This window comes from Garra rufa, unplaced genomic scaffold (genome assembly GCF_049309525.1).
Source record: "Garra rufa unplaced genomic scaffold, GarRuf1.0 hap1_unplaced_002, whole genome shotgun sequence".
Taxonomy (NCBI): domain Eukaryota; kingdom Metazoa; phylum Chordata; class Actinopteri; order Cypriniformes; family Cyprinidae; genus Garra; species Garra rufa.
In genome coordinates this window covers 12,075,810-12,103,241 of record NW_027394277.1, presented here as the reverse complement: position 1 = coordinate 12,103,241, position 27,432 = coordinate 12,075,810, and the positions used below count along the sequence as shown (strand labels likewise).

Here is a 27,432-nt window from a genome sequence, read left to right as displayed (position 1 = left end):
TTCATCTGGCCAGAAATCGTTTGCTGTCGCAAAAACTGTCGTGGGTGTGCTTCGGTGAAGCTAGGCAAGTAACAAACATATTCACAGTTTGTCCCTATTACCACACGAACTATTTTTAGATTATACAGTAGTAAAAATGCTAAACGTATGAGTTTGAGTGAAGAGAACTGTTTGTGGTGGTTAGTTTAATGACCGTCGACAGCTTACTTTACGGCAAACAAGACGAGCTGCGGCTGCGGGTTAAACATTCGCCATGCAGTAGTGGCGAAAATGGCACGAGTGAAAATACTGACGAATTAAACCATTTGATTGTGTTTTGGAAAAAAGCAGACCAACTGCCAGACAGTCCAGACAGCCAGAGTCCTTATCTAACCTTATTACTACTGACCTGCTAAATTAAAGCTCGTCAGGGAACAGCTAACTGTCAGTAAGTTAGTGCGTAAAGCGATTCCTATAAGTTAGGCATATCCTTAAATGTTTCTGAGTAAATAGGTGCACGAACCTCTGAAACTAGACATGGATAATGAGCCATCAGAACCATCTAGCTCTAGTACAGGCTCAAAAAGTGCTGGAGGCTTCGGTCTGTTTGGATCTTCTGGTCCGCAGTATTCAAAGACAGAGCTCGCTGGAGTGCCATGTAAGTCTGACATAAATATTAATAGATATGTATGGTACATATGATTCAGTAGCTTACTAAAGTTGCTTTTCTTAAAAAGTGACAGGTATGAGTCCTCTTTCTCCATACCTTAATGTGGACCCCAGGTATCTCATACAGGTGAGATCTGAGATCAGATGGCCATTAGCTGCCTTTATTTGTTTTGAATAGATGTGATTTAATGGATATCTGTCATGATCATGTGTTCACAGGGTACAGATGAGTTTATTTTACCCACTGGAGCAAACAAAACAAGAGGACGCTTTGAGCTGGCCTTTTTTACTATCGGAGGATGTTGTATCACAGGTATCTTATCTCTTCGTAATGCATTGTACAGTCTGCTTATGGTTTTTGTAACTTGTTGTTCGTGAGTCCCTTGTTTGTCCTGAACAGTTAAACTGCCTGCTGTTCTTCAGAAAAGTCCTTAAGGTCCTACAATTTATTTATTTTTTAGCATTTTTTGTATATTTGAACCCTTTCCAACAATGACTATGATTTTGAGATCCATCTTTTCACACTGAGGACAACTAAGGGACTCATATGCAGCTATTACAGAAGGTTCAAACACTCACTGACACTCCAGAAGAAAAAAATGACGCATTAAGAGCCAGGGGTGAAAACTTTTGGAATTTTACTTATTTTGTCTTCTGGGAAAAATGTAGGTATCCTCTGTGGCTTCTGAAGGGCAGTACTAAATGAAAAAAATACTATATTTAGGCCAAATAATAAAAATATACACATCTTCATTCTGTTCAAAAGTTTTCACCCCCGCCTCTTAATGCATTGTTTTTCCTTCTGGAGCATTTGAATCTTCTGTAATAGTTGCATATGAGTCCCTCAGTTGTCCTCAGTGTGAAAAGATGGATCTCAAAATCATACAGTCATTGTTGGAAAGGGTTCGAATAGACAACATTGCTGAAAAACCAATTTAAAAACCAATAGACTTTTTGTGAAATATTTGATTCAGGTCAATACTAAATAAAAAATAACATGTAGTTTTTATGATCCCTCTTATTTTGGTAAAATAATTGACATTTTGCAGATTCTGCAAGGTGTAAGTTAACTTTTGACCTCACTGGCATACAGGTGCTGTATTCGGGGCTGTGAATGGACTTCGAATGGGCTGGTCTGAAAACAGAAACATGGCTTGGTCCAAACCTCGCAATGTACAGTGAGTACTGCAAATTGAATTGTAGTCATGAAAATTAATTTACTGTTAGTTTACTATAATAACTGTGTATGGACTGTGTATATGTAGTTTTTTTATGACAAAAAGTTAAAAGTCAGTGGTTTCTGACCGCAATCAAAATTATGACACAACTCGTAGTTGAGAGAAATTAAATTTACATAAAAAGCTGAAACGATGACATACTAAGTCATAATTATGAAATAAAAAGATATAAAAGTTACAATGTAGAAAGACAGTATGACAAAAAGGCAAAATTATTATTGATTTTTATGTCATAATGATTAATCTTATAATTTCAACACTTTCTGTCTCATCATTTCAGGATACTTCTGTCATAACCACTGTTATAAGTTAAAACTGACAAATTTGATGAGATTTGAAGTTGATTTTTCTTTATTTGACCTTTATTTAACCAAGAAAAAGCTCACTGAGATTTAAAATATATTTTTTTTTTCAGGAGTATCCTGACATTATAAAATAGAAAGTGTTAATTATAAGATTAAGTCATTATGACTATAATTAATTTTGGCTTTTTGTCATACTGTATTTTTACATTGTAACCTTTATATCTTTTTTTATATAATTATGTCATAATTTCAGCTTTTTACACTGCAAAAAAATGATTTTCCAACTTAAATTTTTTGTCTTGTTTCCAGCCAAAATATCTAAAAATTCTTAAATCAAGAAGGATTTTCTAGACAAGTAAAACATATTTGCTTGTTTTCAGAAAAAACAGGTAACAATTAAGTTTTTGCTTAGAACAAGCAAAATAATCTGCCAATGGGGTCAGAAAAAAAATCTTATTACAATCAGAAAACAAGATTATTTTTCTTACCCCATTGGCAGATTATTTAGCTTGTTTCAAGCAAAAACACACTTAATTTTGACTGAATAATTGTTACTTGTCTAGAAAATCCTTCTTGATTTAAGAATTTTTCGATATTTTGGCCAGAAACAAGACAAAAAAAATGAAGAAAAGCATTTTTTTTAGGTGTATCTCTCAACTATGACTTGTGTCATAATTTTTAATTAATAAAGCTTTAATTATTTTTTCCATATCTTGCGGAAATGGGCTTCCATGGTGTCTTTTTAATGACATTTCCCCAGAAAGGTTAAAGGATTATCCACTGCATTGATTTTTTTGTATTTCTTCATTCTTTCACATCTTTCTACACCTTGCATGCACACATAAGCAGTTAACCAGCAGAGGGCAGTGTTCACTACAGTTTGCACTGTGCCTTTCATAGGAACAGAAACAGCAAAAGTGCATTTCCTGGTAAAGGTGCAGTCAGGAAACATACAACAGGGTTATTGCGTGATATCAGTGAAGCACAACTGAATATGAATAGGCACACTGAGCTTCCTTTGTCTGGTTTGTGGTGATGCACCACATTCCACTGCAACCACCAGAGTCACATGCATTTTTACTTTGAATTGAAATTGTGGTGTGGACAGTTGGGGGGTTTCATACGGGTTGAGACGTCACAAAATGGAAAATAAAACAGAAAACGGAAAACAAAAGAACAAAAGCTGTTGTTTAAAGAATTAGTGAATGCAAAATCCCACCTTTGAACCTCAAGCCTTTAATTAGGCAGATTATATCAGAGAAATGATTCAAAATCCAGACATGACCAAGTTGTGTATACAAGGTGTCATATAGGTCAAATAATTAATATTTTAGCACTAACCTACAAATCATATGCTGTTTGTCTCACCCATTTTAATGTCATGAAGCACTTTTTAGCAGGACAAACTCTAAAGAACTTTTGTAAGATGGACACACACACACACACACACACACACACACACACACACACAAAAAGCAAAGACAAGAAGAACAATATTTATTGCAAGTGCAAAGCAAGGCAAGTTTATTTGTATTGCACTTTTAATACACAATGGTAATTCAAAGTGCTGTGCATAAAAGGAATTAAAATAATCATAGACAAATCACAACAATAAAAACAAAGAATTTAAGAGCATTTACACTGCAAAAAATGCTTTTCTTGCTTAGATTTTTTGTTTTGTTTCCAGCCAAAATGTCTAAAAAATCTTAAATCAAGTAGGTAAAAACTATTTTCTTGTTTTCAGAAAAAACAAGTCAAAATTCGGTGCGTTTTTGCTTGAAACAAGCAAAATAATCTGCCAATGGGGTAAGAAAAATAAAACTTGTTTTCTGTTTGAAATAAGATTTTTTTGCTTACTCCATTGGCAGATTATTTAGCATGTTCTAAGCAAAAAACTTAATTTTGACTTTTTTACTTGTCTAGAAAATCCTTTTTGATTTACGAATTTGTTGATATTTGGGCTGGAAACAAGAGAAAAGCATTTTTTGCAGTTTAAAATGATTTAAAAATGGATTTAAAATGAATTAAAATAGGTGAGAATAAAATTTATTATACATAAAATACAGTGCAATCAGTTCGGACGTAGCACAGTGCTCATTCAGTTTTGAGTGCATTTAAAGTTGTAATTGTTTTTTATGAAGTTATGAATTAGTATCTTATAATTTTGACTTTTTATGTCTTATTAAATGTTTACAATTTTAAGATGGTGGTGAAATAAGATTATAATTCTGACATAAAAAGTGAAATTTCTATCTTATAATTGTAACTTTTTGCCCATTTTGAAAACATAAATGGCCTGTGTAGGTGATATGGCAATACAATAAAATATAACTAACCAACAGAACAACAGTGTAGCTGCTGTTTCTTAGTAAAAACTATATTCTGATTTCAAGACACAAATTTCATCCTGATATTACAACACTTAGTTCCTCTTGTGTCAGTGTTTGTGGTTTTGTAGCCGTTATCAGGCCTGGCTCAAATATTTCAGCAACAACTTGCAACAAATAAATTAATTATTATATTTCTTTAAGTTTTTTGCGTTCATATTACTACATTCAAATGTACAGCCACACACAGACATTTTCACTCAAAAACTCTTATTTTGTACCATTTTCACAATGTTTTTTTAGTTATCAATAGAGATATGTTGTGACAGCTGTTTTAAATCAATAGCTCAAATACATCTGTGTGTACACACCTGTGTGACCCAAAGCATCATGTGGTCAAGGCTGCATTAAAGCGTGTTCACATGCCGTTCTCAACAAGTTATACAAGTACAGTGTGCCAAAGTCTGCTCTCTACTGCTGTTACATGCAAGACAAGACCGCTGTCAGCAGATTTATGGGATGTTTGGGTGAAAAGTGTTATGATGACCCTGCCATAATTTCCTTAAAGACTGACACAGATCGAAGAAGTTGTTATTGAAGGAGATATCCTTGAAAGTCCAAGTGCTGATTCATGGAAAATGCAAATACAAAGAAATACAATACAAAGAACAAACATGTAGCCCCTGGATGCATTTTCCCAAGACCTACTTGTTTATTTTAATCATGTGTTCTTGGCATAAAACATCTCAGTTTCTGTATATGGCTTGATGGTTTGAAACCAAAGTCATTAGTGATTTAGGTCAATTGTGACTTTGTTTTAAACTCTTAATCCCCATTATTCTCTCATTCAGGATCCTGAATATGGTGACCCGCCAAGGAGCCACATGGGCAAACACATTGGGTTCATTAGGTGAGCCTAATTTCAGCCTCCTTAACCCTCAAAATGAGTCTCATTCATCTTTGTAGTCGCGCCAACGCTCATTTGAAACGGAAGGGTGTTTTTATTTCGTTTGACCTTCTGTGTTTTTCATTTAGATTAGAAGTCATAGAGTCAAACCAACTTTTATATAGAAACCTTCAACATTTTAGGTCACAGTTTATTCACTTTAGTTTAGAAAATGGTGAATAAGTATGTCAAGAACTCAAGAGTTAAACTGTGTCAGAACAAATTTATCTTGATAATGTCAGATAACTTTGAAAGAAAGTTATGTAACAAAGCATGGTCAGGTCAAAGTGTCAAATCTAATTTTTGGGTATAATATGTCACAGTTTGCTTTATTTTACTTACATAAAGGAGCTATAGTGTCCTGCACCCACTGGTAAAAAAATATCAAATGTTATCTAAATGATTGTTGGTTTGACTGTGTGTAATTATGTTGGTGATATATGTGTTTAGCTCTGCTGTACAGTGCGTTTGGTGTGATCATTGAGAAGGCCAGAGGGGCAGAGGACGATCTCAACACGATTGCTGCAGGAACGTTGACTGGTGTCCTCTACAAATCTCCAGGTAGATCATGTTTGATGTTTATGACGTTGTTATCTTTAAGAAGCAAAAAATACCTTTTGTCAGCAGACTGGAAGGGAAGATACAGCAATGTTGTGTACTTCCTTTTCTGTGGATGACTTGTTTAAAGAGATAAGGGAAATTGTTCGAGCTTATGACAAAGCAAATCATTGGTTTGAAAAGATCGTTTACAGGAAACATTTTTAAAACTCTAATTAAAGGAGTAGTTCACTTCCAGAACAAAATTTTACAGATAATGTGCTCAGCCCCTTGTCATCCAAGATTTTCATGTCTTTCTTTCTTCAGTCGTAAGGAAATTATGTTTTTTCAGGAAAATATTTTAGGATTTCTCTCCATATAATGGATATCTATGGTGCCCCCGAGTTTGAACTTCCAAAATGCAGTTTAAATGCAGCTCTAAACGATCCCAGCCGAAGAAGAAGGGTCTTATCTAGCGAAACGATTGGTTATTTTCTAAATAAATTGACAATTTATATACTTTTTAACCTCAAATGCTCGTCTCTGTGATGCGCATGCGTAGTCTGTGTAACCCGGGTCAATACAGTTAGGGTATGTCGAAAAACTCCTAATTCGTTTTCGTCTTCAACTTCAAAATCGTCCTACATCGCAGTTTTACCTTTTTTTTTGTAAGGAGTATTTGATCTTCTTCGTATGTTCACTTTGTAAACACTGGGTCGGTTCGTCTGCAACAATGTAGGACGATTTTAAAGTTGGGGAATAAAACAAGATGGGAGTTTTTCAACATACCCTAACTGTATTGACACACAGACTACTTATGCGCATCGCAGAGACGAACATTTAGGGTTAAAAAGTATATAATTGTCAATTTGTTTGTTTTACTAGGTAAGACCCTTCTTCTAGAGCTCTTTGAAGCTGCATTTAAACTGCATTTTGGAAGTTTAAACTCACTGGCACCATAAATATCCATTATATGGAGAGAAATCCTAAAACGATTTTCTCAAAAAACATTTTCTTTACGACTGAAGAAAGAAAGACATGAACATCTTGGATGACAAGGGGGTGAGTACATTATCTGTTAATTTCTGTTCTGGAAGTGAACTAATCCTTTAATAACAGTAACAGATGTTATTATATAATGCTTAACACACGGATAACTAATGTGTAGTTAGTCAGTGTTTGTCATGGACTTTTTATTCATATATTTTCACACTCCAAAATTCATGCCCTCTTTCTCAGTGACCTTGATTTTGGAAATATATTTCCCTATTTTTTTATATTTAACATCATCTCAGACATGAACCAAACCAATCAACTCCCAGATGAATTGCAACATTATAAACTTCCAAAAAGACAAGACAAAGGCCTTGTTGTTCAGTGTTACTGAGAAAATGAATTACAGTTCCATGATGCAGTGAGAATTTAATATTTTTTTAAAAAGATGGTAAAACATAAAGCATTATTTATATTTAGATTATAAATATAATTTGTTACAAGAATAAAATCACAATAAATATAAAATGCTAAATATTTATCTAGATACCAATACATTAACATTCAAAAGTTTGGGGGCAGTACGGTTTTCTTCCTTCAGGTCCCACAAATTCATTTTTTTCAGCATTTTTGTGTATTTTGAATTCTTTCCAACAATGACTGTATGATTTTGAGATCCATCTTTTCACTCTGAGGACAACTGAGGGACTCATATGCAACTATTACAGAAGGATCAAACACTCACTGATGCTCCAGAAGGAAAGACGATGCATTAAGAGCTGGGGGTGTAAACTTTTGAACAGAATGGAGATATGTACATTTTTCTTATTTTGCCTTAATATAATATTTTTTTTCATGTAGTACTGCCATTCAGAAGCTACAGAAGATACAACATGTTTCCCAGAAGACAAAATAAGTTAAATTTACCCTGATCTTCACATTGTAAAAGTTTTCACCCCCTGGCCTTAATGCGTCGTTTTTCCTTCTGGAGCATCAGTGAGTGTTTGGACCTTCTGTGATAGTTGTCCCTCAGTTGTCCTCAGTGTGAAAAGATGGATCTCAAAATCATACAGTCATTGTTGGAAAGGGTTCAAATACACAAAAATGCTGAAAAATCAAAAAATGTGTGGGACCTGAAGGATTTTTCTGAAGAACAGCAGGCAGTTTAACTGTTCAGGACAAGCATGAACAACTATCACTAAACAAAAAACACCTGTGAGTCATTCAGGTAACAGTATTAATAATCAAGTGTATGTAAACTTTTGACGTCAACTGTACTTTTTCTATAAGCATTCTGTTTTCAACATTGATAATAAGAAATATTTCTTGAGCAGCAAATCAGCATATTAGAATGATTTCCGAAGGATCATGTGACGCTGATGACTGGAGTAATGATGCTGATAAATCTGCTTTGATCACAGGAATAAATTACATTTAATTATTTTAATTACATTTTATGTATTTTTGAGCCTTGAAAGTGTAAAGTGTGTATAGACATGCCTTTAACCGAAGGGTGTATCATTGATTTATAACCTTGGTCCATAGAGAATTGTTAAAAATTAATTTCTGAATGAATGAGATTTGTACTTCCATAACCTGAATGTTGTAGTACAAAAAACTAATGTAGGTCATTGAAGGTCATTAGATGGCTATAAACACATTCTTCCTGCAAGGAAGTACCTTACAGAATTACCCTAGAAGTGTTTCCCTGTAGCGGAGGAATGAATGCATTTTGTAAAAGAGAAGCGATGTTGGGACGCCACAAAATAATTTCCCAACATTCCTTGCTGCGAAGTTCGTAGAAGGGAAGTTCCTGGAGGTTGAGATGATGCAGCACATTGCCTACTCTGCTGCAAAGCGTTTGGCAGGGTTCAGTGTCACATAAGAGTTTTGCCACGAATGCAGTTTGTGTTCAGTGTGTCCCAAGCCATTCAGGCGGTCACAAGATCACTTATAACCTTAGGTATCTCACGTTTCGTAGTCACATGTCACACAGGCTATACTCAAACATATTTACAAGCTCACAGAAAAGGTGCAGTGAATATAATGGTGCTGTAAAAACAGATACAGCATTTTTTTTACTGGCATGTGTTGTGATGCATATTTGGGGCATTTCTGTTTAATATTAACAGAAAACTGCAATGTAGATATATGTCAACATGTCGACAAGGAAGAGCCTTTTTTAAACAGGCGTTACGTTATTTTCAAGCATTCCAGTGGGCTGTGTGTGTGATGGGTGGGCTCTCATTGACTCACATTCACCACTTCATTCAGCAGTTATCAAGCCTTAACTCATGGTGGGTGTGGAGTCCTCACACTTTTCAAAGCTCTATCGCTGTTCTCCATGTTCTGGGCCAGGCTGAAATTAAGTTCTTCTCTATCTGTTTTACACCAGTGACGTCTGTGAGACTGTTGCTGGAGGTCAGTGACTAGATATGACCAGTTTTGAACAAAAATATTATTCTAGTTTTAGTTTTAATGTGATAATTATGCCTGAGTTTGGAATAAATTAGTCATTATATAATCTTGTCTTGGGCGGGGTGAAAATTAACGAGGGCTGGTGGCAAAATGCCACCAAAATGAACAAAAATGCCTATAAATTCAAAACAGAGAAAAAAAATCCCCCTGCACAATTAAACAACGTATTACGGCTGTCGCAATTAAATTAACTATGAAAATGAATGAAAAGTGTCAATTCCCAGAATTACATTGAGATTTGCTCACACTGCATTAGTTGAGTCTTATAACCAATCAGACATGTTTCTGTTGAACTTAGGAATGCATTGGCCAACCAGGGGTGTCCAGAAATTGTTGGTACAATGTCTGATTTATTTCCAACCATAATTAATGTGATCGGATGTAAAACTTATTGCTTCAAATGTAATCAATAACTAATTAAATAACTAAATAACAAATTAACAATTTAATTTATACAAGTGGATCTCAAAATGTGAAATATGTGCTTAAAAATATATCATGATAATTTCTGGTGTTTATTGCAATAATGATATGATGATAATTCAAGGAATCTTATGCATCAAAAGACAACAAGCGTGTGTTTTTGGTGACTCCAAAGCGTACGTTGAAGAACGCAGTTTTTTTTTTTTAAATCACACTTAGAAGACAGGCGTTTTGACACAAAAATGCATGTTTCCCGACACGTGCTTTCCGTAAACCCATAGCGCATGTTAAGAACACATGTTTTTATGGCAAATCACACATCAAGGACGTGCATTTCTATGCCAAATCACGTTGAGGATGTGCGTTTTTATAATCACACATCAAGGACGCACAATTTGCTGTTAAATCGCACACCGAAAATGTGCCAAACACATAGGGCTGCACGATTAATCACACTATGTTGTGAGGCGCATTTAGTCAATGAAGCCGGTACTTTAATTAGTAGTAAATCTCCATCACGTGCGTTCAGCTGGAGCGGCAATTAATACACAGAGACGTAAATCACTGACAAGCTACGCCAAATCGCGCTCAAAATCGCATTCGAAACTGCACCAATCAGAGGTGCTTAGATTAGTCAGCACTGAAAAATGCACAAATCACAGACACTTAGTGCATTTTGACACTTAAATGCATGTTTCTAACGCACGATTTCCGTAAATGCTGAAAATGCGCCAATCACAGCCGCTTAGTCAGCACGGAAAATGTGCCAATCACAAATGCTTTTAGTCAGTACTCAAAAACACTCAATCACTGGCACTTAGATTAGTGTTTTCGCATTTTGACACTTAAATGCATGTTTTCCGTAAACCCATAGCGCACATTAAGAACGCATGTTTTTATGGCAAATCACACATCAAGGACGTGCATTTCTATGCCAAATCAGGTCAAAGATGTGCGTTTTAATAGCAAATCACACTTCGAGGATGCACATTTTGCTGTTAAATTGCACGCTGAAAATGCACCAATGACAGCTGCTTAGATTAGTCAGCACTGAAAATGCACCAATCAGAGGTGCTTCGATTAATTGGTGCTGAAAAATGCACAGATCGCAGGCACTTAGTATGTTTTGACACTTAAATGCACGTTTCTGAGCGTTTTGACACTTAAATGCACGTTTCTGACGCACGATTTCCGTAAATGCTGAAAACTCGCCAATCACAGCTGCTTAGTCAGCACAGAAAATGTGCCAATCACTGGCGCTTAGATTAGTGTTTTTGAATTTAGACAAACTTAAACGCATGTTTCCGATGCACGTTTTCCGTAAACCTCGTAGCACGTTAAGAACGTGCATTTTTATGGCAAATCACACATCAAGGACGTGCATTTCTATGCCAAATTACGTCAAGGATGTGCGTTTTTATGGCAAATCACACATCGAGGACACACATTTTGCTGTTAAATCACCCGCTGAAAATGCGCCAATCACAGCTGCTTAGATTAGTCAGCACTGAAAATGCACCAATCAGAGGCACTTTGATTAATTGGCGCTGAAAAATGCACAGATCGCAGGCACTTAGTATGTTTTGACACTTAAATGCACGTTTCTGAGCGTTTTGACACTTAAATGCACATTTTTGACGCACGATTTCCGTAAATGCTGAAAACGCGCCAATCACAGCTGCTTAGTCAGCACGGAAAATGCACCAATCAGAGGCACTTTGATTAATTGGCGCTGAAAAATGCACAGATCGCAGGCTAGAGATGCGCGGATGGGCTCAATCGTCACCCGAATCCGCAGCTTCAAATAAATTATCCGCCCGCCACCCACCCGCACCTATATTTTTCTCTGATTTAGATAACCGCACCCGATCGTCATATTACACTTATTGTAATTCTTAGTTTTGCATGATGATATGATAAATTGATGGTTCATGTTAACAGCAGATTGATTCAGCTGATCTGCAAATCGCTGCACACTTATACGTTTATCACTCATGATTTTAAGCCAAATCCATGCAGAAAAGAATAACGTTAACTGACATCTGGATGCGACTCTCCGCAATCTCTGACGAAATCGGTCGGGTTTTCTCTCTATTAGAGCCGCTCTGAACTTAGTATTTGAACGCATGCTTGGACTGAAGTTTACAGGGGTTCACCAGTTTAAGAAAGGTCTGAGCATAAAAATCTGCTTCTTTTCATTTTTAAGGTATTGTTTTCTTTATAATCTACTGATTCAAATAAGTAATCAATAATAATTATAGCCTACCACTGCGCGCCTAGCCTGACATGCTTTCGCGTAAGAATGAACAGGCAGCATGGACGCATCAGGCAAAATCGTCAAATATATTTCAAAAGAAGCCGGCGCCACGGTCCTGACCACATCACTGTCTTTACTGGGTGTTTTTAGGGAATATTTCAATTTATTAACATGCGACTGAATTAGCTATTCATGTGTTGGACTGTCATGATTTTGGCTAATGCAGGACACTTCTGAATGATGCGCATTAGAGACGTGGGTAAACGCAAAGCGACCAATGCACTACACCGCTGCATTACCGTGCTCAATAGCATTAGCACAGGCATAACTCCCTTCAAACTTTATATGGAATGTCAACGTTTTTGTCACCAAAAACTTAGAACAGGCAAACACACACACGCACACAAATGAAATCGTCTCTGCCTGATGAAAAACATATTTAAAACACGTTCAAGTTTTAGAAAATGTAGTTAATATTTGCATCATTATTGATTTATCTCATCCACCCGCGACCCACCCGCAAATAATCAGAATGCATTTTTTTATTACAGTACCCGACCCACCCGACCCGCGGATTATCCGCAGCGCCCGCGGATATAACCGCCATCCGCGCATCACTATCGCAGGTACTTAGTATGTTTTGACACTTAAATGCACGTTTCTGAGCGTTTTGACACTTAAATGCACATTTTTGACGCACAATTTCCGTAAATGCTGAAAACGCGCCAATCACAGCTGCTTAGTCAGCACGGAAAATGTGCCAATCACAGATGCTTTTAGTCAGCACTGAAAAATGCGCCAATCACTGGTGCTTAGATTAGTGTTTTTGCATTTAGACACACGTAAACGCACGTTTCCGATGCACATTTTCTGTAAACCCATAGCACGTGTTTAGAACGTGCATTTTTATGGCAAATCACACGTCAAGAGTGTGCATTTTTATGGCAAATCACACGTCGAGTATGCACCTTTTGACACACTTAAACACACGTTTCCAACACACGTTTTCCGTAAACCCATAGTGCACATTTTTATGGCAAATTGCATGTCGAGGATGCATGTTTTTATGGCAAATCACACTTTAAGGACGTGCATTTTGCTGTCAAATCGCACGCTTTTAACGTGTCAGTGCAATCAGACGCCCAACCAGGCATATATGAATACTATGGCTTGCCATAGGCATTTAGATTAGCTGATGTTTTTTTAAGCGCTGAATAAATATGCCTGATTAGCTAATGTATTTTCAGTTTTTATAGCAAATCACCCCTGCTGAAAAAAACAGCTAAAACCAGCTTAGGCTTGTTGGCTGGTTTTAGCTGGTCAGCAGGCTGGTTTTAGAGGGGTTTTGGCCACTTTCACAGCCTAGTCAGGCTGGGAGACCACCAGCTAAAACCAGCTTAAACCAGCTAAGACTAGCCAACCAGCCTAGGCTGGTTTTAGCTGGGGGGGTTTTTTCAGCAGGGACATGTCAAGGACACGCATTTTGACAAACAAAACGCACATTTACGATGCATGATTTCTGTAAACCCATAGTACATGTTGACAATGTGTGTTTTAATGGCAAATCACACATTGAGGACGCACTTTTTGACACAAAAACGCACTTTTTTGACGCATGTTTTCATAGCACACGTTAAGAACGCGCATTTAAATGTTAAACCACACTTTGAGAACGCACATTTTAATAGCAACTTACAAATTGAGGACACAAAAACGCATGTTTACGACAGACGTTTTCCCGTAAACCCATAGCACACATTGAGGACGTGCGTTTTGCTGTCAGATTGTATGCTTTTGACCTGTCAGTGTGCAGAGCAGGGGTACCCCAGGACTGGAATTGAGAACCGCTGATCTAAGCGACACTGATTGGCGCGTTTTCAGTGCTGGCTAAATGCCTTAGGTTAGCTAATGCATTCCTAAGTTTAATGCAAAATGTGCTTGAAAGAGTTATTGCACAATATAGTGGGAATGAGGAGAAGGGCAGCAAGTTCATCTGGAGAGAAACTGCTGATACTTGTTTTCACTTGTTTCGTTTCCTGAAGTTATTTTTTGTTTTGTTGCAGGAGGTTTACGGGGGGCAGCGCGGGGCGGGTTGGTTGGGCTGACGCTTTCTGGACTCTATGCTCTCTACAATAACTGGGACCATCTGAAGGGAAACTCTCCTACCCGCTACTGAAGCTTCTATCAAGACAATCAACAAATTAGTCCAAATTTTTCAAATGCCAAATGCCTGTTAACATTAAAGCTAAGATGTAAAGGTCAAGGAACTACATTTTGAGGTTTTAAATTCATGACAATCTCTTACAATGACATGATTTATGATTAAATATAAGGTATGATTAAAACCTACACTATATTGTCAAAAGTATTGGAACACCCCCATTCTAATGAACAGGTTTGGCTACTTTAGTCATTTCCTTGAGTACAAATCTTAATGTTTAAGCACATAATTATATTCTAGGGAATTGTGTGCTTCTAATTTTATAGCAACAGTTTGGACATGACTCTTTTCTATTTTAACATGACAGTGCATCTGTATATAAGACAAGGTTCAAAAAAGAAGTGATTGATTCAGTCAGTGTGGAAGAACTTGACTGGTCTGCAATAAGCAAAGTCCTACTCTCAGCTAAACGCCTCTGGCGTGACTTTAAATGCAGACCTTGAGCCAAAAACCCATCAGCAAACACTGGTACATACACTATGGACAAGAGTATTGGGACACCACCTTCTTTAGAACAGAAAATGGCACTTCCAAAACTGTGGCAACAAGGATGGAATTTAAAAATTGTATTTCCATCTCTGTTGCAACAGTTTTGGAAGTGTCTAAAATGGCTGTACCCATATGTACAAGTCATTGGTATTTGGTGATGAGTTTTTAACTCCAGGTCTGCATTTGAAGTCACACCAGAAGTGTTCAGATGGGTTTAGGATCTATGCAGACCAGTCAAGTTGCAGATGCATTTTCATGTTAGAAAAGAAAAGGGTCATGTCCAAACTGTTGCCATAAAATTAAAGCCACACAATTCCCTTGAATATCATTATATGTTTAAACATTAAGATTTGTACTCATAGAAATGACTAAAGTAGTCAAACTCGTTCATTAGAAGGGGCTGTCCCAAAACTTTTGCCAATATAGTGTATTTTAGACTAAGGTTAAACTTATCTGTCCAATTGATAGTGTTCATTATTGTAACTGATAGATTATCAGCTATGTGTTTATATCCCATAATGGCTAAAGTAACAAATAGTGCAGCAATTCATTGCTTGTTTTCAGTATTTGTAATTCGTTAAGCAATTATACAAAGCTACAATCAGAAATTGAGGTTAAAAACATGCATTTGAACAAACTTAACTTGGCACTAGAAATGGACAATAAGTGTTTACTGAAATATTTGGTAATTATGTGTATTACTACATGAAACAATGCTTAAGCACCAGACACCAGAATGTACATGTGGACGTAAATATTTATCAGTGTTGCTAAATGTTAAATAAATGTGTGGTATAAAATTTATTTTTTTTCGTTTTGCACTTAGCTGAGTGTTTACCAAAATGTTGAGATGAGATTTATATGACCTCAAATGGGATTTTATTTGGTCCATTTATGTTCCTCTTTCTTGAAATCATTCACTCGACAACTGGAATCTCATTTATATACGTTTATTTATTCAGTTGACAAAGCATTAGAGATCACGTAAGCAATATTTGAGATTAACCTACATATGTGTACATGTGCAATACTGCAGTCCAACACTGGCACATGCTGACAGAAAAAAGACAGAGTTTTGCATTAAAATGTTTATGTACCAAGTTCTTGGTCCATTACTAAGTAAAAGATTGGTACATGAGATGACAATGATGAAACTGAAGCTGTTTAGTTTCATCTGTAGCCTTTGCTCTGCAAGTGCAAATATAACTCTTGTCTTGTATGTTGACAGAATGGTTCACATCAGAGACATCAAGCATTACCAGTGGTTATTATATGAGCAATTCAACTGAAAAAGAACTATAGTGATTCTATGCTAAACACAAAGACCAATAGCCCATACACAGCAGAAATGGCAAACTATGATGGACTGTTTTCCACACATACAAAACAGTGGACTGACAGCAAGCGTTGCTACACATTCGTTGTCAGGCACGAGTTGTCAAATTTCTTGAGGTTTCAAAAACAGATGGTATGCTATGTTTAGCTGCTATATGAGTTTTGAATGCCACTAAAGTGTATAATATAATCATCGAAATAAACGGCAAGAGAAGCTCATTCCATACTTCAGAAAATGGTAAAATTCTATATAAATATATATATATTTAAAGAACTGATAATGGAGGAAATCTTTCTCTGCTTTAAAGTATGTCTTCCTCCAAATGTGCAGGATTGAGTTTTGAAACATGAATAAAAAAAGCTGTAACTGTGCGTGATTAAAATGAATATAGATTTATTTCAGCTCTTCCCAAACCCCCCTCCCATTATGCCTCCATAGGGAAAAAAAAATAAAAAATTGTTTTGTATTTGCTTTTGTATGCACCAATCTGGTCCATTTCTTCGTGATTTCTAAATCACATGACTGAATTCTAATATAAACACATTGGTCTTCACCACATTACTGGAATTGAACTGCGTTAAGCCAATAAGAGAGCAAAAATCACAGTAATTCCCCTGCATTAGCACTTCCTCAAGTGATGGTGTACCAAAAGCCTTGCCTCCCAGCCAGGACCTTTGGTCCCAAATCACCCTTTCAATCTCCAGAAGATTACAGAGAGAATGAATCCCCAAAGAGCGCTGAAGAAAAATATTGTGCAATAATCAGCGATTAAATAGCGCTGGAGTCAAACTCCGAAAGCCAGTGGATGCTGCATTCATATCTGAAAAAAAGAAAAGAATGGTTTTACTTTCTCTGAATGCAAAAAACAACATTTAAAAAAAATAAAAAAAACATTCACATAGTTTCTCACCTGTGTAGTTGTTTGATGTAGCCACTTCTCTTTATCCCCACTGAGCTTCATACAAGAAAACAGGTCACATACTCTGGGTAGGCCTAGCCTTTCCTGGACAAACCACATGAAAACATGCAATGAAGAGTATGTATATAAGTATACAAACACAAAGCCCTTAAGAAAATTAACTGTGATTTTACTATAGTAAAAGTTTAGTATGTAGTACTTTGTAATACTTTAGTAGTAATACTTTGCATGTGCTTCACTTAATTTTTGCCATTTGGTTATATTTGTATTGACCTATTTATCTTTTTTCAGAATATGAAAGAGAATTGTTTGATAAGTGAGATCTCCAATCGAAGTCCTTAAAAAATAAAGTAGTGCTTGAAAAGTCTTTGAAATTTCTGGAATTTCATTTTACAGTATCGGTATGAACCCTGTGACACTTTCTCAAACTCTATACTATGGATGGACAATCTAAGTGACAACCTCAAAGTGACTAAACCTGGAAGACTGAAGAAGAATATACAAAAGAAAATATTTTTAATGAAACCTGAGAGATTTCTGTTCCTCCACTGAGATTAAAAAATTCATAAAGAGTTGCGTTTACCATATTTGATGTGCCCTATATGTGTGTTGATCAATTTTTACACGTGAATACAATCCTGAATTAAGTCTGTTAAAAGAATAAGTTCACTCCTGAATTAAAATTTTCTGCTAATTTACTCCCCCTACTCCAAGATGTTAATGTCTGTCTTTCTTCAGTCGAAAAGAAAAAGTTTTTGTGGAAAACATCGCAGAGATTTTGTCCATATAGTGGACTTCAAAGCAGATCAATTATTCAAGTCCACTATATGGAGTGAAAAATCTTGAGATGTTTTCCTCAAAAACCTTCATTTATTTTCAACTGAAGAAGACATGAACATCTTGGATGACATGGGGGTGAGTAAATTATCCTTTAATCATCTAAAGCAATTGAAGCTTGGATTATGGATCATATTTACTATGTCTTTATGAACTTTTTCGAGCATCAAAGTTTTGATTGTTTAGCGTTTCAGTGGAGGAACACAAATCTCTCAGGTTTAATTCAAATTCTGTGTTTTGAAGATAAACTAAAATTCTATGGGTTTTACAATGACATTAAAGTGAGGAATTGATGACAATTTCCATTTTTTGGGTGAACTATCCCTTTAATATGTTTACGTTGTGAAATCAGCCTCACCTGTGCACTGGCCCGTTTGCGTAGAAGCCATTTGTCCTCCTCAATATCCTTGCTGTCTTGCTCTTTAGTGTTCTCCGTCTTTGGCTCGTTTGGCGTCTCAGTGGTTGTGCTTATGTGCTTCATCGCTGGCACAAGCCAGTTCTGCAAAGGCTCCTGGGTGGAGCTCTCAGAGTCTGAGGTTTTGATGTGCGGGGTCACCCAGGCAGAAAGGGACGTCAGGGCAGGGGACTTGGCACTGTTGCTTGGGTGTAGCCATGCCTCTAGAATGGCTTGAACCTTCTGCTGCTGCTCCTGCTGGTGACTAGAGGCTTTGTTTGTTGCGTTCTTATTGACAGGAACACCGTTCTTATCTCTAGCCTCTTTCTTGAGGAGCCAAGCACTAAGGGCCTCTTTTCCACAGTTGTCGTCACAGACACATTGAGCGTAGCTGGCACAGGTCTCGTTGGCTTTGCAGGTGGTCTCGATAGGGATGGTCTTGTGAAGCCACATCTCGATGGGATCTGGACTTGTGATTGGAGTGCTGGTAGCGGATGCAGGTGGAGTCTTCAGGCACTTGAGCTTTCCGAGGTTCTCGATTTCCACGGCAGTGGTGCGTGTGGCACAGCAAGAGCTGCAGTCAGATTTCGGCAACCAGTCACTGGAGGAGAAGCTCTCGTAAAAGGGTTTGACGATCTGCTTGAAGCGGTCAGCTTCAACCGGGCTGGTCTCTTGTTTGACCGGGCTTGGGCTGATAAGCCACTTGTTGAGATCTTCTTCCTCAACAGTGTCTTCCCCTTTTTCCTGCAGGTCTTCGACTTCAACCTCATCCAGATTTAAGTCGCTTTCCTCAATCATCTCAATTGAGAAGGTTGAGCTTCCACTGCAGGTTCGCTCACGAACTGGCAATTTCTCCTTCAGAAGCCATGACTCAAGGTCTTGAAGCTGGCCCCAAGCTTTTTGGAAGTCAAAGGCAGGCAACTGTCGCTCTTCCTGTAAAGTAGAAATGAAAAGTCAGTGTGCCATTTCCTAAAGACATAAATTTGAGAGCAGTAGCACTTTAACTACAATCAAGTGAATAATTCAACGGTTCTCAGCAAGTGAGCTACACAATGCCTTTCCATGCCATTTTTGGTTCCTCAAAGAACCATTCAGTAAACAGTTCTTAAAGGAACCATTTTGAAGAACATTTTAATAATCTAAAGAACCTGTTTCCACTATAAAGAACCTTTTCTGCATTTGAAAGGTTCCATGGATGTTCAAGGTTCTTCATGGAACCGTCAATGCCAATAAGGAACCTTTATTTTTAAGAGTGCATCAACACCTTCTCATGATAACATTAGGAAAATAAATGAAAAACATTTACCTGAGATTCCTTGGAAACAAGCAGCCAGTCCTGGGGGTTTGTGCTCAAGTGGTGTCCTACAGGAGCGCTGCTTACCGAACGGCTCCCTAGAAGCCACTCAGCCAGAGGTGTGGCCCATTCAGGATCTACTTTCTAAGTAAACCAGATGGGTATTTTACTTTGGATGCACATGAATGAGCAGGATGCTATACAAGCCAAGAGTAACTTCAAAAACAAACCTGTTTCTTGCAAGCAATTGGGCAGTCCTGGTGAAGCCACGGTCTCTCAGAAGAGTTTGAGGTCTCCATCTGCTGCAGCAGAGAACAGTTAGGAATGCAGGTGCTTTGTGTAACACAGGTCACAGGTCTATTTATAGCAAAGGTATGAGCACATAATATTTTGATACGCTCTACTCTACTCTTAGCCACACTGTGATCCTATCAAAAGTCAATGGACATTTCAATCCCAAGTTAATGACCGGACCAAATGTTCTATCAGAAAGTGTTCACTGAAGTCACACAATGTCTACACCAGGCACAGCCAGTGCCACAACAGCTTGAGGTTGTTTGCACTGAACAAAAGTACAAGAACGTTCAGAATTAATGTTTACTGTTGTCGGAAGTAGTGTATGTACATAAGTGCATGGAGTAAAATACTGAGTTAAAAATAGTTGTTTTAGTCCTGTCCCTACTATGAAAATATGAAATATCTTAAATTCAAGTGATTTTATATCAAATACATTGAAATATAAATTGGCAAAAGGCTGAAAATATTGGGTTTTAGTCCTTGCCCTACTATAAAATACAAAATCACTTGAATAAGCAATTTCAAACCACATGTATTGAGATATATATTGGCAAAAGTCTGAAAATACAGAGTTTAAGTCCTTGTCCTACCCTAAAAATACAAAATCACTTGAATTTAAGCATTTGAGATATATAATGGCAAAAGGTTAATAATATTGAGTTTTAGTCCTGTCCTCACTACAAAAATATAAAATTACTTCAATTTAAGCATCTCGAATCATATATACTGATATACATTGTCAAAAGTTTGACAATATTGAGTTTTAATCCTTGCCCTATTATAAAAATATAAAATAAAATCACTTTAATTTAAGCAATTTCAAACCAAATATATTGAGATATATATTGCAAAAGGCTAAAAATATTAAGTTTCAGTCATTGCCCTACTATAATTCCTTTCTTTACTTATTTTTACAGCTATCAATCTGTGTTAACCACAAGCCTTCGTGTCTAAGTGCGCCAATCAGCAATTCCACAAACCTGGGTAGAAATGGTCCCAAAGGATGTGATAGCCTGACGCAGGCTACGTGCATCTGCTTGGAAACTCATCTCTGGGGTTTCTTCAGGAGTCAGATTGAGAGAAGATAGCCTGGAATGACAACAGTCGAGTTTAAAGCCCATTATTATCCAAGACATTATCATCATCTACATAGATATTTTTGTGGTTAAAGATTACTGTAGATTGCTTGGAGAATCACATGGAGATTTAAACCACTAAATTGCGTCTGTTGACTATCTTGATATGTAAACAGTCATTTAACATGCTGAAGCAGATACACACAACAAAACAATTCTGGAATGGTCAATAAAGTTCTTACTTTTCCAGGCAGTTGGTGAGCTGGGTGGCAAGATTGTTACTACTGGAATACTCCAGCTGATGAATAAGGATGTCAAATTGGCCTTTGAGCTGTGAGAAACCATGAGAAGCAATGATCTTTTGAGCTTTACAGTAACTCAACTACAGCAGAACAGCTTCACTTCTTTAAATTTTAGTTTCAGTTATTCAGAGTCAATATTTAGACTACATTTCTCAGAACTGTTGCTTTGTCCTAAAGATATCAAAAGTACCTGTTCTGACTGTCAACACTAAAATACATCAATGAAACCATACAAGCAAGCCTTCATACACTAACGGCATAAATTTCCTGACTGACAGATGGCTGTGTGTACAAATGATCACATGCTTCTTGTCCAAACTAAAAATTGAACGCTCAGAACTCACCAAATGCAACTGCTGTAGCTGCTGATGTAAAGATTCTCCTTTGAGCTGCTCCACCAGATCAATCTGCTCCAGCAGCCAGACTTCACGAGAGCGAAGGATCTCCAGATGTCTACTGATACAGCTGTGCAACTGAGACTTCACCTGTGAGTGAGCAGACAGAGGCGTGTGAAGGCTAGTAGGTGCGAGTCCTGACGCGTCTGCCTTTGATTTGAAAGCATTCAGATGCCAAGCAGCTTTTAAAACTCATGCTGTGGTGAAGAATAAGATGTCCCCACCTCCTAAATGTTGAAGGACAGCCTGCAACAATCTGAATAATCTACAATAATATAAACATGGTCCTTATTCACTCAAAACAGAGAAACATTATACTCTGATCCATGCAGCTGTTTTGAGAGATTATGGGGAAACCCAATGAGGTTTCTCAACAGAGCTTAAGTGAATGAGTGTAAATCCGATATACTTGCCTACAAACTATTTTTGACTATTCAAGACCATTTCACAATTGTTAATACTTCTGAACTTGTTTAGCTGTGGTCTACTAAGCTCTACTCCCCCCTTAGACTACCTGCATCTAAACAGTAATTATTACCTGTGCCTTTGAGGTGTAACAAATTATGTCATATGCATGGATGTTTTCTTATGTTTATAACACAAACAAGAAAATAACATCTCATTGTGCACTAAATGAACTTAAAACACATTACGAAGCCACAACGTTTAAAAATAAAATAAAGTCACACTCTTTAGAAAGATAAAGATAAATGATGTTTATAACTTGAGACACTAAACCGTTAATAACACAAGCATGATTTAAGAGTTAAGTATAAAAATAAAAGATTAAAAATAGACCAGTACTTCATATCTTTACTGAATGACACCAAAACATGCAGGACAAAACAGCTGCTGCTGTATCTCACCTCTCTGGAGTTGCTTCTAAGCTGAACTTCAGCTTTGATGACCCCAACAATGGCCTCTTCCAGCTGGGCCCGAGCCTGAATGCACTGCCTGAGGGCAGCCTTCTCTCTCTGCCCCACGGGTGACATGCTGCGGACAAACAAATCATGTCAGCTAAAATCAATCGCTTTGTTCTCTATTCTCAGTTGACTGGTTAAAAGCATTGTTGACCCAGACATCATCATTTGAAAGGTTATAAACCAAACCGTTTTGGTTTACCATTGATGCTCCAAATACTACTCCTTCATGTTACAAAGAAAAAATCAATTCATACAGGTCTGGAAAGACATGAGATTTAGTATGACTATTTTAAAAGGTGTCATGATATGGGAAATCGAATTCGCCTTGATCTTTTGGCATATAAGAAATCTTTGTATCATTAAAACATCCTGCAAGATTCATAGCCTGAAATGTCCTTATTATAAAAAAAAAAAGCATTTTTTTAATCAAGCTCAAAAAATGGCCTGTTTGGATTTGAAGTGCCAGGGTGACATCAACCAGGTGCTGTTTTTTGCATAAACACTGCCTCCAGAGCAACACATTGACGAATAGTCATGTTCTCACTATAGGCCCTGCCCACTGGCGTTCAGTCGCTTAGTCGGCTTCACACTTGAATACGCTGAATGCAATTGTTGCGTCAAAAGCAAATAGAAATTAGCCGTGGCCGCTATCTTGTTGACACTGGATATAGTATACAGATGCACGTTCGTTTTCTGACACGGTTCACATAGATGCGTTTGGTTTAAACAGCTTGTTCAGCATCCTGGATCTTGTCAGATTGTTCAGAGCGTTTTGTTTTGCACATGAGGTACAGTGTCATGGAGAGTAACATCTGAGAGCAACATTTGCTGAAAGCTGAAGCGGCACTAGATCTGACTGCAGCTGCATCACAAACTGTAAGTAAATGGTTTCATAATTCTTTGTCTGTAAATGACTGTTTTATTTTGATATGCAATAGCGAGGGGGCAGGCGTTGATACTGTTTCTTATGCAATGACGTTAGTCAATCGTAACAGTGACAATTACTGACAAGCCGATTAAGGACTCGCCCCTTAAAAACAGGTCGTTTGAGACAGAGGGTCAGAATGAGGATTGGAAATAATTATATTTCTACATATTTAAAATGTTAACATAAGTAAACCTCGAGGAACATATTAAAATAATAATTTTACAAATCCATGTCATGACTCATGACCCCTTTAAATATGGCATAACTGCATTTCAGTGTTTAGTCTTTGATTTGTTCACATTTTTAAAAAGTATATATCGTGGAATTATTTGTGAGAATTAGTTATTAGCAACTAAATAAAACAGACCTTAAAAAACAATCATAGTTTGACAGATTTACTTAGAAACAGTGATCGTTATTAACCTGCTTGCCAATTATCATCCAGTTGTTAATTTTTTTGTAAATAAGTAGAATTTTCAGTCATAAATAGAATGAGTATATTTGTAACAATTGCCAACAATACACTGATTTTTCTTATATGCCAAAAATCATTAGGATATTAAAGTAAAGATAATGTTCCATGAAGATATTTAGTAAATTTCCTACCGTAAATATTAAAACTTAATTTGATTAGTAATATGGATTGCTAAGAACTTCATTTGGACAACTTAAAGGCGATTTTCTCAATATTTAGATTTTTTTTTACACCTTCAGATTCCAACTTTTCAAAAAGTCGGTCAAATATTTTCCTATCCTAACAAACCATACATCAATGGAAGGCTTTTTTATTTTAAAAAAAAATTGACCCTTAATCACTTGTTTTGTGGTCCAAGGTTCCATATTTCTAGGGCTGCAACGATTAATCGAACGATGTTGTGAGGCGCGTCTAGACAATGAAGCCGGTACTTTGATTAGTAGTAAATCTCCATCACGTGCGTTCAGCTGGAGCGGCAATTCAAACACCCCGCCGTAAATCACTGACAAGCCACGCCAAATCGCGCTGAAAATCGAAATCAAAGTACCGGCTTCATTGTCTAGACGCGCCTCACAACATCGTTCGATTAATCGTTGCAGCCCTACATATTTCTTTTATTCAATTTCCATTATTTTATGCATGTTTTATTTACTGTAATTAAATAGCTTTGTACAGGCTACCAATTGCAAGTTCAGATATACTTGGCTGACTTTGCTTCTCAAACATTTTTGCTTATACTTTGGCTTGAAATATTTTTGCAGATAAACAAATCTTGCATTAATTTCTTCAATAAATGTCATTTTGATTAAATGCTGTAAATGTTTTCAACTTGATGAGTAGACAGGGAAAAAGTAATTCTTCTAGCATTAACATACATCCACTTTATTTCACAATTCACCTAAATGATGGTGTAAAACATGACATGCATTTACTCAAACAATTTTTACATAGTTTTAGTAACTTCACTTGACGGTTATTATAATCTAGTGTGGAAAATAACTCAGTAGGAATGAGTTTGATCATGCAAACGTTTTACTTGTAGTATAAAACCATATCAGACAACTTCAGCTGTGGCCTTTTTCCTTCGAACTCAAAACCTCTCTGACATCCTGCGAATGTCTCAGTGTCAGTAATGATATGTGCTTGCCAAACTTAGAGGTACACGTGAGGTATCATACAATACAGCTGACAGCGTCTCAAGGGCAAAAGTCTTAAATTCCTGGAAAGTGTGCAACAGTACAACTAAACTTGTCCCACCAGGGGGGAAACAGAAAAAAAATCTGCAAAATGGTGTATACACCCATTAGAACAACAGGAAGAGCTCTCAAGCTGCATTTTAGATCAGACAGCTATTATTTAAACATATAAAGACTAATGAATGATGGTCTCAAAAGAAAGATCTCAAAAGAAACATCTTTGAGGTGCATAAAAACAGCAACATCTGCACAAAGCATGCAGCAGACAGAACAAAAGCCCAGTCTCTCCACCAATCTAGAGCCTTCTATCCGGACTACATGCATGGGTTATAAACTCGAGGGACAGGAAACAAGACCATATCTAGACATTTTAACTTAAAAACTAATTTTCAAACGTAAAGCTTAATTTAAACAAACAAATACACTTTTACAAGTATTCTATATATTTTTTATATCTATTTGAGATAAAAAAAAAAACAGTAGCATGCACTATAACTGTGGCACTACCGAGGTACAGTGGTTGCATTGGATGGCAATATCATAGTACTGTAATTACCATATTGCAATTTAAGAAAATACCATGGTTTTACCATAGTACAGGTCAAACGTTAATACACATCAAAAACCAACAGTAACACCATGGTATTTTTTGATTAGTGTACGTAATAGCCACTCATATCGATATTTATTAGGTATTCACTATTTGGTATTGTACAATACAGACGATTATAAAAAGCGGCGTTCACGGAAAATTCACTGCGTTTACATAAAGCGTCAAGTCGAACTTGCAGAACGGTTCCTACCTCGTCTTGTCAATCAATCGATCGATACACAACAGTCGTCAATACAATCCAACTGCGCCGATTACTTCGCTTATTGTCATTAGATGAAAGTCTAATTGTTTCCACGGCTTTATCTGAGAGTCCCTACCCTCGACCCACAGGTACGTCACTGCATACGTAGGCAAAGCTGCCTCTATCTGCCTCCACATGTGCCGACTGATTCTGCACGTACACGGGGCCCCACTCACAGGGAGGCGCGACTAACGACACGATCAGAATGCAATGCACTCGATGACTTCCAGAAGCGACCCCAAAACACACAAACAGCGCAAGTGAAATAAACTGCGCCCCCTACTTGATAATGGCAACTTGTGTCTAAAAAGGAATTAAAATGAGGAACTGAAACTTATGTAAAAGCTGACATGCCTTTAAAGATGCAAAACTGCAAAAATGCTGATGTAAGCGCAAAACAACTTGAACTTGAATTGTCACAACAGTGTGAAACTGTCAAAACTGGCAATATTATTTACCACATGAGGATTTGTTATTTCACTAGTGAGGTGAAAATTGTGAAAATGACAATAGCCAGTATTGTATCAAACAAATACATCATATGTGTCAGTATAAATTATGGAAATGCAGTAAAAATATCTGTCAGCAAACAAACAAAAAATCACTTGAGAATGAATCAGTGTTTAAATGTAGGTCAAAGTCAAAATTTAATCTCTATGCTTTTATAACTTAATGACACCTGACTGTAATAATTATCTTCTTTAAATATCTATATCTGCACTGCACTAACTTTCACTAACCAGGCACTACTTCGCAATGACGATCTAATACTTGACTGATATATTACGCAACATTAGAACACATACAAAGTGTACACTTTGTCTAAATAAATGATAAAAAATTAAAGTTAAATAAAACGAAGAATGAATATCTGAAGTGGACATTGAAAATATAACCTATAGGTCGGCCCTCTGTCGCCCCCTTTTATAAGTCACATTGCCGGGGACACTGTGAACTAATTTCAGTTTATAATTTTTTTTTAACTTGTCATTAAAGCGATTCTCAGATTAAGCATACATTTGTCAAAACTTGAAACAGATCACCGTAACAGTAACTTATAGAAGAAAGCCTGACTTGTTACATATATAGCGATTTTATGCACTCACCTCCACTAACCTAGATTAACATTCTGACGCCGCATAAGCTAACAATGAAATTATTTCTGAAGACAAACATGTTATAGTACAGACTAGATGTGTACATACCTGGACTACCTGGTAACCTTGTATGGAAACAAAGGTGATGTTAATATAATAAAGGCTTCTGCGAGATAGCAGTGCCGCGTCTCCTCATGCGCTAAGCTACCCGTGAGGCTAAATGTCAATGGAGATTTGGAGACTAATG

General features: G+C 36.9%; 2 protein-coding genes across 4 annotated transcripts; one reads left to right on the top strand and one right to left on the bottom strand.

The window, feature by feature from the left end:
- LOC141305388 (mitochondrial import inner membrane translocase subunit Tim23-like) lies at window positions 1–15,969 on the top strand. The gene is made up of 7 exons (XM_073832488.1): window positions 1–637; window positions 717–775; window positions 868–961; window positions 1,742–1,826; window positions 5,370–5,428; window positions 5,915–6,025; window positions 14,216–15,969. The coding sequence occupies exons 1-7, from the start codon at window positions 517–519 to the stop codon at window positions 14,326–14,328; spliced, it is 642 nt and encodes a 213-aa protein (XP_073688589.1). The 5' UTR covers window positions 1–516; the 3' UTR covers window positions 14,329–15,969.
- Window positions 15,797–27,432, bottom strand: LOC141305386 (nuclear receptor coactivator 4-like). Of its 3 annotated transcripts, none has more exons than XM_073832485.1 (10): window positions 27,294–27,432; window positions 22,579–22,705; window positions 21,662–21,802; window positions 21,258–21,346; window positions 20,920–21,028; window positions 19,873–19,944; window positions 19,655–19,786; window positions 18,313–19,281; window positions 17,109–17,201; window positions 15,797–17,018 (listed from the first exon to the last, which is right to left on the bottom strand). In XM_073832485.1, the coding sequence occupies exons 2-10, from the start codon at window positions 22,702–22,704 to the stop codon at window positions 17,013–17,015; spliced, it is 1,737 nt and encodes a 578-aa protein (XP_073688586.1). In that variant the 5' UTR covers window position 22,705; window positions 27,294–27,432; the 3' UTR covers window positions 15,797–17,012. The 3 variants fall into 3 exon arrangements, with proteins under 3 accessions (XP_073688586.1, XP_073688588.1, XP_073688587.1); XM_073832487.1 differs by having other exon boundaries at window positions 19,873–19,941; XM_073832486.1 differs by lacking the exon at window positions 27,294–27,432 and adding an exon at window positions 26,038–26,192.

Excerpts from the sequence above, each read along its gene's own strand:
- LOC141305388 (XM_073832488.1), top strand. The coding sequence starts at position 517 with ATGGATAATGAGCCATCAGAACCATCTAGCTCTAGTACAGGCTCAAAA. Across the intron at positions 1,827-5,369 it reads TCCAAACCTCGCAATGTACA|GATCCTGAATATGGTGACCC; the intron begins GTGAGTACTGCA and ends TCTCTCATTCAG. Across the intron at positions 6,026-14,215 it reads TGTCCTCTACAAATCTCCAG|GAGGTTTACGGGGGGCAGCG; the intron begins GTAGATCATGTT and ends GTTTTGTTGCAG.
- LOC141305386 (XM_073832485.1), bottom strand. The coding sequence starts at position 22,704 with ATGTCACCCGTGGGGCAGAGAGAGAAGGCTGCCCTCAGGCAGTGCATT. Across the intron at positions 21,347-21,661 it reads AGCTACAGCAGTTGCATTTG|CTCAAAGGCCAATTTGACAT; the intron begins GTGAGTTCTGAG and ends GGTTTCTCACAG. Across the intron at positions 19,787-19,872 it reads CAATTGCTTGCAAGAAACAG|AAAGTAGATCCTGAATGGGC; the intron begins GTTTGTTTTTGA and ends TGGTTTACTTAG.